The following is a 16,912-nucleotide window of genomic DNA, read 5'->3' on the forward strand; positions in this document are numbered from 1 at the left end:
TCATTAAGGAGATTTGAGCCTCACATGGCAGCATATGATGAATGGCAAATTATGACCTATTTTGTTTTCTGAAATATATTTCTGCACTGCACATAAGCTATTTTTGCAATCTTAAGCTTCCACAACAATTTAAAGATTCTCAAGCTAGTAATCTCAAGCTCAAAACACCACGCACCGTGATGCAAAGCTTCCACTCGGGTTTGTGCGAGCTAGCGGTGACTCCATAAGTATCCTCAAGCATGGCTTCTTTTTTAAACAGTGCACAAGTGGAGCTTGAACAGCATGATGCGCACTGATTTGTGTCGTTAAACAAAGCAGAGGGCCGGATGACAAATGAGGGAGGAGGGAGCGTGATCAGTGAGACTTTCTTGTTCTCAGCAGCGGTCGTCGTCTCTGCAGTGATTCAGAATACAACCGTCGCTTTTAAAACTTCTCATCCCTTGCAAGTAGTGTGAGACAGAAGAGAATACATTACAGCTGATTGCAGATTATGACAGTTAGTGATATCACCGTTTGACCTTCTGTACCACTTCGGTAAACGGCCTGCTGCAGTCAGGTCACGTCAGACACAATGAAAGTCGAATAACCTTTGCATCATTCTTGCTCTCAGCTGCAGAGAGACATCCTGGGAAGGACTTATCTTGGAAGAAGTGTAGGCTGATGAGTGAAATACTCAGCCATGGCAGAAGCAGCTTTTTGACTGGAGCTCGCATGGAGTGCAGAGCTGGATTTCTAGCCGCTCAAGTTATTACATAAAGTAACATTTGAAGAGAGTTCACATGGAAGAGGACCTGAACACAGGACACCAGGGTAGAATAGTCAATTTTGCTTTGGAAAGGTTCCTAACTGAGTGAAGTGACCCAGAAGTATCTGTGAGGCAGCCTTAATAAGATCTGGTTGAATTCTCTAAATACTAAGGAAAGGTGCTTGACTGCATCCCCCTTTCTTTACCTCCTAAATTATATAGATATCTTTTGAGCCTTCAACAATTTGTTAAACCAGCAGGAAAGCTATTAACACAGTTTAATCAGTTGTATTATGAAGACGTTGCTTTGCATGAGGCCGTTTGTATCATGGATTTTTTTTTATAAATGCTCTCCGAATGCTCTTCTTAACAATTTAAAGGAATATAAGGTTTCCCATAATTCAGTTCGCATTAGTTATGATATATTGCTGTATTTCCAGCCTTTATGGATTCCCATTAATTATTTTAACTTCGGTCACATATGTTGAAAGCCTTAATAAAAAGCAGGAGTCTGTCTCGATCATCTGTCAGGACTGAAGAGAAAATGTGAGTGGACAGAATGAGCAGCTAATTTTAATGTGAGTTTCTGTGTATTCACTTATTTTCAAAGAGCTCAGCCTTGGTAATGAGGTCGCGTCTGTCAACAACAAGAATTCACAGGGAAAGGTATCTAAGATGTGCTTTATGTAGCCCATCTTCTGAATGCTGTGGTTTCACCACAGTAGACCGATGCAAACAGCACCTGCCTTCACATTATAAAGTAGTGTAGGCTAAATGTAGTTAGCCCCGTGCTTCTCTTTGCCAGCCTTCTTATGAATTCTCCTTCACCTCATGATTTTTCCAGCAAAGTCACAGAAAAGTGATTAGGTAAAGGCATGGTGGATAATTTGGCCGCAATCCAAAATCTAAGCCTTTACTGCCAGGCTGGAGATTATACGCAAGAGCTCTATCGGTTTAGCAAACATTTCCAGCAAGGGTTACCTAAAAGGCAATGTTCCAAAAGGAAGCAAGGAAATCACACATAAATATAGCTACTAGAAGCATGTCACAAAAAGAAAAAACATCAAAAAGCTCGAAGAATACAAACCAGATGGAATGACAAACTGGAAGAAGTAATATGACAATCAGGCAACAAGAAGTTGAAAAACAGATTATATAAATAGTGGGAAGACTAATTGCTAATTAATTAATGACATTGGTGCACAAAATTGGCAGGGAACTAGACAAAGAACAGAAGAAAAAGAGATGAATTTATTTTCATTTATTCATTTTGTTAGCCCAACGTGTTTATTTTCCTTTTCTCTCTTTTTTTTAAATAAATGGCTCTTTGTGAATGGACCTTATCATTTGCCAATACACAGCGAGTCCTTAACAGCCCTCGCTATGCCAGAGAGAAAGCAAAAGTAGTTCCTCTGCAAAACTCTCCCTTTAAGTTCATGTTTTTATAAAAGCAGGTGTGCACAGGACTATCAAGGATGATCAGAAAATCATTAGCATGGCGCATAGAAACCTATATGACTTCACAGCAAGTCAACAACGCTCTTTGGGATGAAGGTGCAAATGTTTCCTCGTCAATAATCAGCGGGGCATTTTGTTACCTTGACCTTGAACAATTCAGCACCAGATGCGAATCCTCACAAAAGCATCAGTTTGAGAGGGAACAAAAGCATGGACGCATTAAACTCAATTGAGTCTATATCACCGTCGTTGAAAAGGGAAGAGATTAACACAAAACAAAACAAAAGCACTGAGCATGATCCAAAATAAAGCACCTCATCTCTGTTTTATTGATGGCATTTATTGATGATTTCACTGCTGACAGAAGCAGCAGGATGATTGCAGAAGCATACAGGGAGCGCTGTGCGTGCTCCTGTTCAGCCCAGTGCATCAAACCTACTGGACAACATGTTGTCTTTCAGATGGAAAACAATTCAAAGCGCACGACCGAGGCAGCCAGAGAGTATGTCGTGGTGAAGATTTGTAACATGACCTGAATTGGACTGAGCTGTATTTTAAGTTGATGAAGTGCAGAATAAAGAGGGGGAGGATATCCCACTACAAGAGAAGTGTAGAGAATATGCAAAACGTCTGCTGATGCCAGTTTGCAGTGGCCGACTGCAAAAGATTCTCCACAAGCTATTAAACATGATTATCTTGTTTGACAGCAGGTATGTTACGTTTGAAGGTCTAAACACTGTGTTGGAAATTTCTCTCTATATGTATATATGACTTGGGCTTTTAACATAATGCCTTATTTTTAACAATTTAAAATTATACATGAGTGTCTGGAGAACAGCTAAAGTGTAACAGTGTCTATGCTTTGGACTGTAGAGATACTGTAAATGGATCTGAGCTCTTTATTTTTTGCCAGTAGTGTCAGTGTTGCCTCACAATGGCTATAATTATGTCTGAATGTAAGTGTGATTGAAATTGTGATTCTTATAGCATGCTGATCTAAAAAATAAAATGTGAAATGCAAAGACTTGTAACTAAGGTTTAACGCCCGAAACCTTTTAGCATCATTTGTTATTTTATATTTTTTAAAAACATCTACATATAATTATTAAGACTGTTTGGGCAGTGACTTCTTCCCAGTTTGGACTCTCCCGCTAGCGTGGCGTTCTTTCAGCGTCTGCGTCCAGCTTTAATCTCACTGAAATGTGTTGAAATTATGTCAGCACGCGCAAACTCCCTTAGTTTTAATTGACAGTGTCGAATGGAGACAACATGCACTCAACTGTGGTGGAAACACTTATCCTCACAATTCAAAACTAACGAGAAGATGTTTGGAAATAGAAGAGGAATTTCTATACAGACAATCTGCAATCTCCTTCCATTGCAGTTAAGATGACCCTTTTCATTGCATGTCTAATGTAGACCGTTTTTATGGATATGACGGAGTGCTTGAGATAAATAATGCATTTTTTTTTCCAATTTACCGACTTTTCCAGTCAAAATATGGTGTTAGATAAGATTTAATTAGACATTATGTCACATTCTGAAATGTTAGCTTAGATTTCTTTTAGAAATTATGTGTATTATGTTCAAGATTAGTTTTCATGAATATGACTAGTCACGATGATTTGAGTCTGTCTTCACGTGCGCAGACACAAATGATGTAGCCATCATTGAAGAGCAAAAGCTGAACATTAAATAATTAAAGGTTGTGCTACAGGAAGAATTTCAATTTCTTTCAGCACATTTTAAATGAGGGTCAGTAACTTGAATACTTGAAACACAGCCCGATAACCTACTAACTCACCAATATTGAGAAATTAAGAGCAATTAACATCTTGACAAAAATCAACCAAAAAGAAGTGAAAATAAGTATTGTCCCTGCGGTACTGGCTCTTCTTTTTTTCCTGCTTTTTTTTTTTTCAATTATGCAACACACTTTGAGCAAAATGTCAGCTGAAAAAGAGGAAATTACAGAAACAAATGAGATAATCATAATTATATTGCTGCATATCCAAACACTTTTCAAATCCCACATTGATATGAGGTGCTAATTACATATGCATCTTCCTGGGGTTGGGTGGGAGGTATAACCAGTCACGAGGGATCGCATCCATAATTCATTATTTTACCTATGAATTTAAATCACAAATGGGTAAGAAAAAAAGTGCCTTTGTGAACTTCGAATAACGTCTTGTGCATTAATACACAGTAAATCTGCACTGTGCAAATACGGCACGATTAACATAAATTAAAACATAAAGGACTGAGCTCAGGGTAGTAAAATGAACTGAACTGATTAGAGCATCATCATTTTCGTAAATACCAATCATACTGTGAATGTTTTTCCTCACAAACTTCATCATTTCATAGTATTCATAATCCGGCTAGGCTGAACTACGTTGCTTCTCTGTAACGTTTTGTTATCAGCTTGTGAATGAGCTTGTTCTATAACACCTATATTAATTATTATTTTTATTGTTATATTATTAGTTTGCTTTTCTGTTCTGAGACTTGTGCAGCAGTCCGTGTATCTGCAGTTGTTGTTGTTATTTACTCTCGATGACAACTTGGCAAACAATCTTTTAATGAAATGCACATAGCATGCCTTAAAGCTCCAAACAGGCTTGGTGTCTGCATAGGTCTCTAACCTGCCTTTGAATGATTTGTACATATCTAGTTTATTATTTTTTTTAAACACCCTGTAATTTAGTTTGATGTATTGCCACTGAATAACTGTTTTAAACCAGTTATAGCTGTGTTATAGTTTATTGGATGAGAAATGCTGTCATAAAAATTTTAAACCTCACAGCAATTTATCTGTCTATCCTACAACCACATTATCTAGTACAATAAACATTTAAGTGAACGTCCATGTGGGCCATCTAAGAGTTTTCAAGGTGAAGTGTTACCCAAAATGTAATTCCTACAGGGTGGAGTTCCTGCTGTTGGCAACATCACATTGAATGTCCAGACTCTGCAATCTGAGTAGGTTTCTTTTGTCCATTTGTCAATATCACTTGGCATTTTTTTTCTTTCAAGGGCACATAAACGAAGGGTTGAGAGCAGGCACTGAACCTAATTATGCTGATGGTCATGGGATTCTAAAAGCCGTTGGTCATTAGCTCTCATAAACGTCTACATGGCGTCCCCTGAGTGACGTTTTGCTGAGGACAGGGAGATGCATCTGATGCATTTTTATTATAGACTTCACAATGACTGCAGCATGAGCTTGGTCGATGAAAGAAAGGCTCGGGGAGTGTCCGGGAAAGTGCATTGTTTTTTTTTTTCGACTGTAAGGCCTGCTATCACGTTTATATTGAATCTATGCTCTGTATGCTGGCCCGTATCATATATCTGCAGAGTAAGACAGTATTGTTATTGCAGCACAATGCAGAAGAAATTTGGTGAATGATTGCTGCTACGAAAGGAACTTAAAAACTAGATAAATGTGTTTGCCTTCCTTATCTTCCATAGCATATTTCCACTCAAAATGTTTCCTGAGTGCTAAGTGTAAGAATGCAAGACATCTGGACAACATAATTTGGAGGAAAAATGTTTGGGTTTTTTATTTTTTATTTTTTTTTGCTATTGAAAACTGCAGCACTTTGTGTGCTTGCGTAAATGTAAAATTCTTGTGCATGTCTTCAGCTTGCTATTCTCCCGTGGGACATGTATCTGTCTCCTCCACACAATAAAGCTTGATTTATTTTCGGTCCACTCTGTGCATTCGATAATGTAGTTTAATCTGATTCGAGGCAGAATCTTGGCATCCAGGTAGGGGAAGGCTTCTATTTGTCTACTCTTGGATTTGGATCCATCTTTTTTTCTCTGGAACCTAAAACAAAGCATGTGCTGGATATGAGCCACCACACAGACGAGTAGCTCAGAAAATGATCTTCAGCATGCATCAATCCAGCAATGATTCAGGTGGGGGAGACTGAAAGGAGCTCGTCTCCAAAGCTGTCACTGCAAAACAAACAAATTACAGCGCATAGTCGCTCTGGGCAACAAAGTGAAAATATAAAATAGTAAAATAAGCTTTAGGATTGCATATGATTATACTTTGTAACACATATCTAACATAGGAGGCCATCATTTCTGCACAACATCAACATATTACCCCAAAGGCTGATGATGTATTGTATAAAGGTCACCATATAGATCTGAAATAGGTTTAATTATTACAACCAGACCACCACAGTAATACAATAATATGAGACCTTTTAAAGTACATAATCAAGAGTTATGAGAGAGCGTTCATGGCAAAGTTGATGTTTTTGCTTTCTCCTCCATATAATATCGTCTCTCTCATATACCAAAACACCACAGTATGCAGTAATCTCACACTGAAGTAGGTGAAGGATGCGGTGTTGTCATGTTATCCTTCAAATAAAGCATGCAGAGTAAAATTCCTTCAGAGTGCCAAGAATCCAGGTGACAAATTACACTGACAGCACATAAAGATTGTTTCACAGGAGATCACAGGTCTAAATTTGTCTCTGGTCTTTCATTTTCTGCACTTCTGATTATGCATGGACTTCTGTATACTTTGTGTACGCCGTTTTTACACAGCGCGTCCCGACTGCCGCCGAGAGCAAATAACATGGTATGTAAGCATAAGCGCGACAACAATGGCAGCAATACATTTGTTTCTGTGAATGTGTGAAAGCTGTCTTCGCCATGCTCTCTCTTGCAATCTCTTGAGAACTGAAGAAACTAAAGAACAGACTTAAGTAACAGGCACTGAAGTAACAAGAGCGAGCCAAACACTGCCAATCGCTACATCATGGAGCCGCTGGAGTTTACTTTGCAGTGGGACTGGAAAACTATTTTTAAAAAGAATCCGTGGATGAAATTGTGACTGATAAAAGTTGAGTAAGTTATGCATACGCTAACTCGAGAAAAGTGAACTAAATACGGAAAATGGAAATGGAAAGACGGCATGCTTCTGCGAGAGATGCATGTTTAAATTAAGATAGATATAGGGACTTTAAAATCCATTTAGCGTTCAGACATTAGGTTCGTTTTTGTTTTGAAAGACCCATTATGAGAGTAAACAAACCTAATTCAGCCTAATAAAGTGCTGTAAGCAGTCTGACCTTGCTGTTGGGTTGTTTGTAGTTCGCAGCACAGCATAGGGACTGCCTGGAATCTGCTTTTCTTTTCTTAACTGCAGCCGCAAAACTGTGGCCACATATCGACAACAGAGCTGTAGTTTCCACCAAATACATTTGATTATATACCTTTTTTTGGCGGTGTGTGACACGGGTAGAGGACAATGACACATCTCCCAAAAGCAATCCTTTTGTTCATCTGCATAACTTCAATTTTCATAATTGCTTTGCTCAAATGGAACTCCAGGCACCTGCCCAGCAGCACTATTTGGCTGTGTTTTCCCTTATGCTGCATTCAGACTCTGGCTAGTGATTTTTCACACTCGCATTGGAGATTAAAAAAAAAAAAGGAAAAGGAAAAAAAAAAGCAGGCTAGTAAAATATTCATTCCTCAGTTTTGCATAAATTACATCTCATAATAGGTTATGCATACAGCTGCATACTTTTACAGAAATTATTAATGTTATGCCACTTTCATCTGCAGTGGCGTAATTAACTTCAAATCCTAAACTGCCTTCGCCTCTGATTTTGTTGAAATGTCTTTATGTGATTTCACATTTTCACTTATATATTTAGAATATTTTCTGTGAATACAGCTTTTTGCCAACTCAAACATCCAAAATGTAATTCACCTGGTTCACCTGAGAAGATTATATATTACAAGGAATTAATATAGCCGAAGACAACACAAATAGCTCACACTTAAAGAACTGTTAGCAGGAAGAAATGTGTGTCAGGTCATCTCTTCAGACCTCCCCGGCCCTATGAAGCTAATTGAAGTCCGCAGAAAGTGCAGGTATCTGATTGAGAACACGTTTCATTTGAGCAGGAAAAGGACACATAAAAATGTAATGCTGACACAAGGATAGTACTATGAACTTGTGCATGAGGCTAACCTCAGCAGGTTTTGTGAGTGATGGAATAAATTGAAAGTTCACTGATGGGATTCACTGCCAGCTTCGTGTTTGGTGTTTTATAGTGGGAATTATGCAGGTAATTGGTGACTGATTTAAATAATAGGTTGGCAAAAATTGGTTTAAAGAAAAAAAAGAAGAAGAAGACCTTGGGTTACCTGGTGTTTGGGGGTGGCTATGGATTAACATCATACAGATGTAAACCAGGAAGCTTTGATGAGCTTCACACCTATTGTGCACAGCTGTTAACACAGAAGACTTGAGCAGACCCACAAGATGAAGCACTAATGTGGGATATCATGCTCAAATCATGTTATGGATGTGCTACACAACACAATGCAGTTCTCCGCCACGATGCTGACAAGCTGATTTCCTTTACGCGTTACTCTGACAGTTTGTTCTGTTCAGCACTGTGTGGCCATGTGTACAAACATCTGCCAGCTCTTGCAGTTGCTCTGTGTCTAAAAAGATGCCAGCTAGTGCCAGCAGGGAGATGAATGCAGCAACATCTGAATTATTGACGAAAGTCAGAGGTATCTTAATTTTAATGACTTTGGACATGAGGGGAATTTGAGGATTGTCAATGCTCTTTTCAACCACACCAAGGACATAAGCGCTCTCTAATTAAACAATGAGCCGTCTTGAAATCTATTATAGAAACAGCGGAGCAAATAAAATCAGGCCAAATTATCTAATATTGCAAAAATGACCAAGATGCAGCCACCGAAGCTTTTCGCTGAGATGTAGCTTTCATTTCGAAACAGTCAGGCAGAGAAATTGTGGCTGTAAACTGTAAGCTTATTATTTCCTCTGTAACTCAATATCCTACAACCATTATGTAGCCATCCTACATGGGATTTGAATAAATTCAATTGAAGGAGCCATGTTTGCATGTATGCAAATTGCCTTCTTAATTCAAGAACTCTCATGTTATTCCCTCTCTCCATTTTTCTCCGGCATTTTTGCATCACGGCGTTAGCATTCGACAATCCTCTGTGACTCGCAAATTAGTGCAAAGAGTTGAAAGAAAAAGAAAAATTGATCCATGAGCTTTGCTGATTCTGGTACAAATTATTTATAAAAGGAGAGGGGAAAATAGAAAGAAAAGAGAGATGTTTCACCTTATGAGCAGAGATGTGTTACTGAATATTCTAGGATGCCTATTTTTCTCTGTGCTGGTTAAGACAACTGCACAAACACTGTGCCAGGCCTCCCTAATGGATATAAAGTAAATTATTGCGACATCAATATACCAGATTAAACATGATGACACTCTATTCTGGATTTTTTTTTCTTCATTTATTTATTTTTTGGATATTAAATCACACACAAGTTCAGTGCTGGGATTCGATGCCCTTCTGTGAAAAATGAATCTATTATATTCTTCAGGAGCTTCACTGATGGTCCTTGGTGGTTTGAACAACTGCAGTGATTAATGGCAACATGAATTTTGCAGACACCCTCTACTGGCTTCAAATAGTAACTACTACCGCCTCAAATCATTCACAACATTCACATAACTCTCTCATTCCGACCCCCCCACCCCCAAAAAAAGACCTCATCTTTCTTTTTCCTCACATTTCTTTGATCTAACTGACCATCCCAGACTAAAACTTTCCATGTTTCTCTCGTTATCCCTACATTAAAGAAAATTATTCTCCAGCCTACAGAATTGGGTCAACTGCACCAACATATTACATCATGGCGAAACCTCTCTGCATTTGAGATTACTCCATTACTTTGATGACTGAAGTAATTTAATTCAGCTGTATGATCTCGTAAAGTTTTTTTTTTTTTTAAACTGACTGTAAGAAAAAAAACCGTGTGAGGCATTTTACTCTTGCGGCATGAAAAGGTGTCAGATTTTATCTTATTTGTTTCAACACCAGCTGCAAAGAGACATTTTTATGCTCAAGGAGACAGAATACAATATAATGAGTAATCAATTCAGGGGGTAGTAGTGGCACATCATATCATTGGAGAAGTACTTTCCTGTTTACACAAGTTTATACTTCAAAGGTTCCCATCTGTTCTCTGCTCCTGTTTGTTTGAGTGTTGTCACTATTAAGACCCTTCTGTCCTCTGGGGGAACTTTGTTTTCGTGCACAATTGCAAAAGTAAAACTCAACTTTAAGTCGCTACATTAAGCAAAACCGTGAACATATTTAAAATCCAGGGCTTAGCTGGGCTGCAGGAAAAGTACCTACTTCATATTTTTCTTTTGCAGTTGGGACATATTTGCTAATTGATTGTGTTCACAGCTTTTTATCAGAATAAATCATGAACGCGGATCTGTTTGGCAACTGGCATCCCGCAGCACATGAATGCATGACAAAGGCAGACTTTTCAAATGCATTTCAACACAGCGTAACATGACTTTGACAAAAATAAAATCGGACATGATGTTCTTTGTAATGGATTAAGTTGTCTGTCATGTCACGCAGACATTAAATGGAAAGAGTGGCTGCCAAGAAAGCAGCAAAAGAGACTGTTGGCAGTAGTCTAAAATAAATGTGGCTCCAGAAAACTGGTACAACATTCAAAACACAGATTTGGTCCTTTAATCTTTGAATTAAAAGATAGTTGCAGTCATATTGTTTTTTTTCCCTTCTGATTCCAAGCCTGTTATTGTCTCTGAAAATCAGCTTCAAAAGCAGCTCAGTCACAACAAGATGAGGATCATTTTATAGTGTTGTTCAAATGCAAATATAACTTAACCTACATTTTAAAATGCATGTTCCTCCAAGTTATTCGCCGCTAATTCAAACCGACAAGAAGCTCACATTATTTTACATTAATTGTGACTTTCCCTTTCTCACTCTTTTTGACATTTTAGCTTTAAGGCATTTTAGAGGGAAAAAGCTGTTATTGGCTTGCTAGAAGCAACCTTGTGAACTCCTTTGAACCCCCTCTTTGCAGTTTTTGAGTGCTACCCTTTTTAAGGGTGTCCTGCCCAGGCTGACAGACACCCGTGACACCCTCCTGCAGCATTAATGCGCCGTGAATTCGAGCGCAGCAACATGACATACCGATGAGGGGGGAACTAAAGAACAGACCAACAAAAGATAAAACTATTTGGGGAGAGTAATAATTGTAAAAATAGCTTTTGATTAAATAATGTAGGAGAAAGAGAATGAAATCAATTATATATGTTCATAGCCTGAATTGCATTACATAATTGATGCGCACGGTCGTACATTATGTAGCAACTGTCAACATGTGAAATATGTTTGAAAAAATAATACAAGTGTGATTCTCGAACCACTTAAGGGTGACAGGGAAGGAGATGCCTGTGGGACAATGCTGGTATCACACTCACCTATAGCTCAGCTTTTCTGTCCTTTTCCTCTTTCTTTAAATCCAGGGTGCAGTTTAACTGCCAGAGAACGTGTTAGGGTGCCTTTAGGGTCTAAACTCCCAAAGGGGGAACAAGATTAGAATGTCAAATGTCATAGCAAACATTAAAAACGTCTCATGAACTACAAGAAAACCGGTAAGACTTGCGCTCCTTTGATATATCAAGGCCTTTGTATGATGCTCAGGATGATGTTTTAGGATTGAAAAAACCCCGCCTATGACTCTTTTTTTAAAAACTAGGTTGGTCGTGACTATGCTTTTATATGTTTGCAAGTATATCAAAAAAAAAAGAAGAGGAAAAAAGCCATCTCTCGACTGAGTTAGTGCAGTATTACCCTGGGGCATTTTTCAGACTTTGGGGTTGGATATCACAAATGCACCTTAATGGTGTATTATTGATTTGAATGTATTGCCTGTTCCCCTAATTTACATGTTTCAGAAGCCCACAGTGCACTGCATGTAGGGAGGCCAATAAGTGCTGCTGTTCAGGAGAAAATTGAGTTTCAACAGGGGCTGAGATGCGACTGCAAAATTACAAGTACAAACACTCGTCTGATGAAGATCTCATTTTGTTTTTAATACTCTCAAGTCAGGATTTATTGCAAAGAGCATGTCACCCATCTGCTTTGTTTTACTATTATTTGAATGCTATTGATTGAAAAAAAGAAAAAGAAGCACGCACATACACACACACCCACACAAATACACACACTTAGATCCTTTTTATTAAATCCACAAGCCTGAATCATGTCATGATTGATTTCAAAACAGCTGCAAGGCAATGTTTTGGAAAGAAAATCAAGGACATCAAAGCTTTGGCTTTGAGGAGACTTATTGGTAAGATTATGACCATGAATGTGATCATAGCATTTTAATTTTATGGTGTCAATTAATTAAATTTGAACTGATTGCTGTTTGTGCACTGATTTCTGATTGAGTTTGCATATACCCATTACATGGAAAGTAAATTGTCAGAACAGTATATTTAAAAAACAACAACAAAAAACAAACAAACAAACAACCCCCCCTCCCACTGCAGATGCAGTACATGTACTGATTGATTGATTGATTGCATCTGTTCCACCTGTATTCAACTGAGAAAACTCACCTTACCAATAAAATGTTGATGAATGTCTGAAACATGGAGCTTGACCCATGATTGCAGCATAATTAGATGATTAATGTGGATGTGGTGATGCAGTGGTTAGTGGAAAAGGTTGTGGGTTCAGGGTTTCTGGTTGGCTGGGGCCTCTCTTTGTGGAGTAAGCATGTTCTCCCAGGGTATACCCTCTGGGTAAAGGACGTGCATGCTAGGTTGGGCTGTAAGTGTGAATGTGAGCATGAATTTTCTCTATATATCTCTGTGTTAGCCCTTTGATAGGCTGGCAACCTATCCTCTGCCCCACGTCCTATCCAAGACCCTGAACTGGATAAGCTGTTAAGAGGATGGATGGCTTGACGTTTATACATTCACACTAATGTGAGCCACAGTTAGCATCATCCTTATTTAGTATACTGTGTGATGTTCTTTTGGTTTAAGAAGATTGACCTCTTCACATAAGGGTCAGTGTGCTGGATCTATTGCAGAAGGGTTTTTTTTTTTTGGAGATTGCATGAGAAAACCAAAGAGGCAAGGGAACTGTTGCGTGATGTGCCAGAACAAGAAAGGGGAGGAAAAAAATGTAATCGTAAACTTCTGTTCAGGTTAACTGCACCTGATCAGTGAGAATACAGTAGGGTCTGGAGTAACTGTCAACCACGATGGTGTTTTGCTGTTCACGTGGAGGTAGTGCAGCCTGGAGGATCATGCGAGGATGCCCAGGAGGCTGTGGGGGCTTTGAAAAGGTAGGCATTTTGGAGAGGAAGCAGATGGCCCACATTAAAAGCAAAGGGCCCTTGTGACTGTCCTCAATGGCCCTGCAGAGAACTGGGTAATTAAATGAGAAATTTAATCAGATTCCTCAAATTAAATGTCCAGCTGGATAGTTCTGCAAGAACACCACTGACTACACATTTACCTAAGGGAGTATCACCAGTGGATGCATAATTCTCCAATCAGTACACACTTGCACAAGAGGATATTCCAGGTGATGATTGCTGCTAAAGTATTCCATTCACAGTTCTGCCAGCAGGAGGCAAGGGGGCCCTCACTGCGGGGCCACAGAGGGGTCATTTTAATAATAGGACCTGAGAGGAAGCAACGAAACTGCGAGAGGACAGCATTGGTGGGGTGCAATCAGTGGAATTAGCCGGTTGGCTATTATGTTTTCCGCCTCCGCGCTTCAGATAGATATCTAACAACATTTCTGTTTGATGCAACATGTTTTGATGAAACACGTTTGTTTTTTTTTAATAAGAGGCAGTGGAGTGTCGCGTGGATGATGGACATAAGCTCTCGATTTCTGAAGTCTTTCTTATCACAGCCACCCTAGACAGAAACCAGCTTCTGGGTCCGTTAGAAGTCATTTTGCATTCAGCAAATCCAAGAACCGCCTCCCCCCCCGCGTCTTCTCCTCTCCCTTCTCAGCTCCCGCCCCGTGCAGACTCCCTCTCCCTCTCTCGCTCTCTTTTGCACACACGCAGCCTGTCCGGTAGGATGGGACCAGACCAGTAGCCACATATCCGTGCACGCCTGACCGCTAGTCTACTTCCTGGATGGAAGAATGGGACATTTCCAGCACCACTTTTCTGCTTCGGGCTTCGTCTCGCTGACGCCGCGGATAATCACTTAATAATGACCGCATGTAGTCAATATTATTCGATCACTTTTTTTTCTCTCCCCCCTTGCTTCTTCCTCCTGTAGTTAAATACCGCGATTGATCGCCGATTGACCTCGCTACACTTCGGGAATGTCGCTATCTGGAAGCCCGCAGCTGCACACACGGAGGAGTCCAACAACAGATTTTGAACTGTTTTTGCTCAGCCATAGCGTGCGTAACGTTGTATTCCTCGAAGCTAAGAGCAGCCTGTGCTCAGACCGGAGGCGAAAAATTTTGTCTTTTTAAAAAAGGAAAAAAGGGGGGAGGAAGAAAAAGCAGTGACTGTGTCCTGACCGCCAACCATTACTTTGATGCTCTGCCTTCGTGGCCACTGTGCCAACTTCGTTTTAGCTTAGGTGGTGTGCGTGTGAGTGATTTCTGTCTCTCTCTCGCTTTCTCTGGTTGTTCTCTTTTTTTTTAAAGAAGAAGAAAAAGACAAACTTTGTCACCCGTTGCCTTCTTGCTGCTCTCGATGAGTAGACTAACATGCGGAGAATACGGGAACCGAGTTACTGGTGGATTTTATCCTTAATGTTTTTAACCTTGCCCAAACACAAAGACTGTCAGCCTGGTAAGTACTCGCAAACACACGCGTTAGCTATCATTTTTATTCAGCCCAACTCCTCCGGTGCCTCGCGCTACAGTGTTAGTTTAGCTCCCCCTTTTCTTTTTTTACCCCCTCCCCTTATATTTTCAAGGGTAAACGGATAAAGGTTTTGCTTGTGGAGATGAAGGGTAACGTTTAGCTTAACGGTTTCAGGGCCGAGCCGAGTTCAACGTCCAGCCGCCGAGACGTTTAGCCTGCGTGATTTGTGTGCATGTTATTGATTAAGCAGCGAGACTATGGCGCAAAGTATCCCTGCGTTAACGCCACACTGAACACTCAAGCAGAGCCGGTTCTAGTCTCCGAGCTGCCGTTTGACCCTTCTCCCTCGTTAGCTGGCTAGTCGCACAGAGCGATTCGGGGTATATGAATGTATGGAAATGCACAATAACATTCCTGGAGGCACTCCTGTGGCTATACTTTATGCCCGGTGTTTCCACGTTGGTGTTTTTTTCCCCCTTCTAACGTTGGGTTACGAAGATTGATTTATCCGGGTGCCCTGCAGTTTTATCGCGGGGTTAATAAGTTATTTTACAGACGCACAGTAGTTGTGCTTTTAGTTTATGTGGCGGTATATTATGTGCGTTTCCTCGCTGTCATGTGCGTAGGTAGAGGCGAGGATGAGGACGATAGTTAGCGCTGTTGGTTCGTGGATGGATGTGCATGTATGAGAGGCGATTAATGCCACTGGAGTACGAATGCAGGTCTGGACTGTAGGCTGCTTGTCCTGTGCAAAAACAAAAGGAAAAGAGACAGGGATGACTAAATATTGACGTTTTTAAGCGTTTAAGGGGTTGTATCCGTTGCCACAGCTGTTTCAGCCACCCGTTCAGTATGTTTTATTAAATGTGGGAAAAATGACAAAATGTCATAGGTTGCTGAGTGTGGTGCAACACTGGGTCTTGTGGTGAAGCCTGTGTCCCTTTTTTAAATGTTGTTTTCCCACTCGAAGTGCTCTTTGTGGTTGGGGGGAGGTTGGACTTCATTTAGATTCAGGAATCACAGAGGAGGCCGGAGTGAAGGCTAATGCTGGGTTTGAGGTCAAATGTCAAAGGGATTGTGATTAGGTTTTGATTTATATCCCCTTTAAGATGGATCAAAACAATCAGTGGAATGACACACTTTAAGATATTGAAGGTTTTTTTTCCTTTGTGCTTCATGGCCCCTCAGATTTATTGATAGGGTAAGGATGATATCTGTATTGTATACCAGGCCAAGAGTGACGTGGATTTTACAGTTAAAACAGCTGATGTAAGTTTTAAACACGTCTTATGTTTTAATTTTTTATTACGCTCCATTAAATTGTGATGGGTAGGGGGTTAACTAAAATCAGATTTTTCAGTGGTCAAACTGCAACATGAAAATATGTTTCTTAACAACAGCTGTATCTCTGGGAGTGGTGCATTGCAATTGTTTGGCACCTGTAAGCCAACATATGCCAAGACAGCTGCTCATAAATGAACGGATTGGACTAGAAGTAGGTATTGGACAACGAATGCATCTGTAAGCTGACACCAACATTTCAGTTTCCTGGCAATTTGATTTATGAGCGTCACTTCTTCATCACTTCTGTTGTTAGTGCATTAACAAGTGGATAAATGTAAAGTGAACGAAATTCACCAGATAGTGGCAGCTAGCGGGGCAAACGAATCGGCTAATTGGCATGTTAATAAGGTTAACACAATAGTATTGAATGACTAATCACATAAATGAACACCATTCCCCTTTTTTCCCCTTTCAAATGTTTTTTTTTTTCTTCAGTTACTCAGCTTTCATCATGAGGATAATTGGATAATTTTTCTACTGTATGATATTGTGAGCATTGTTACCCTTTTATTCCCATACTTAAAGGTATTTAAAGACACAGTACTAGGTGTCATATATCCGAAATGTAGTTTTTAGTGCTAGTGGAGTTATATGATTCTCATTGCCCAATTTGATACCATGGACAAAAAAAAGAG

At 39.8% G+C, this 16,912-nt stretch overlaps 1 protein-coding gene across 1 annotated transcript in view; it reads left to right on the forward strand.

The window, feature by feature from the left end:
* The first annotated feature begins 14,196 nt into the window (after positions 1-14,196).
* Positions 14,197-16,912, forward strand: part of ca16b (carbonic anhydrase XVI b) — a 113,779-nt gene continuing 111,063 nt past the window's right edge. The window contains exon 1 of the mRNA XM_085353350.1: positions 14,197-14,918. Coding sequence (XP_085209476.1) covers positions 14,834-14,918 — 85 coding nt within the window. The 5' untranslated portion in view covers positions 14,197-14,833. The remainder of the gene's footprint in view (positions 14,919-16,912) is intronic.

The sequence above is a fragment of the Diplotaxodon limnothrissa genome, linkage group LG5 (assembly GCF_057381915.1).
Source record: "Diplotaxodon limnothrissa isolate DT_005_m linkage group LG5, D_limnothrissa_male_GT1.1, whole genome shotgun sequence".
Classification (NCBI taxonomy): domain Eukaryota; kingdom Metazoa; phylum Chordata; class Actinopteri; order Cichliformes; family Cichlidae; genus Diplotaxodon; species Diplotaxodon limnothrissa.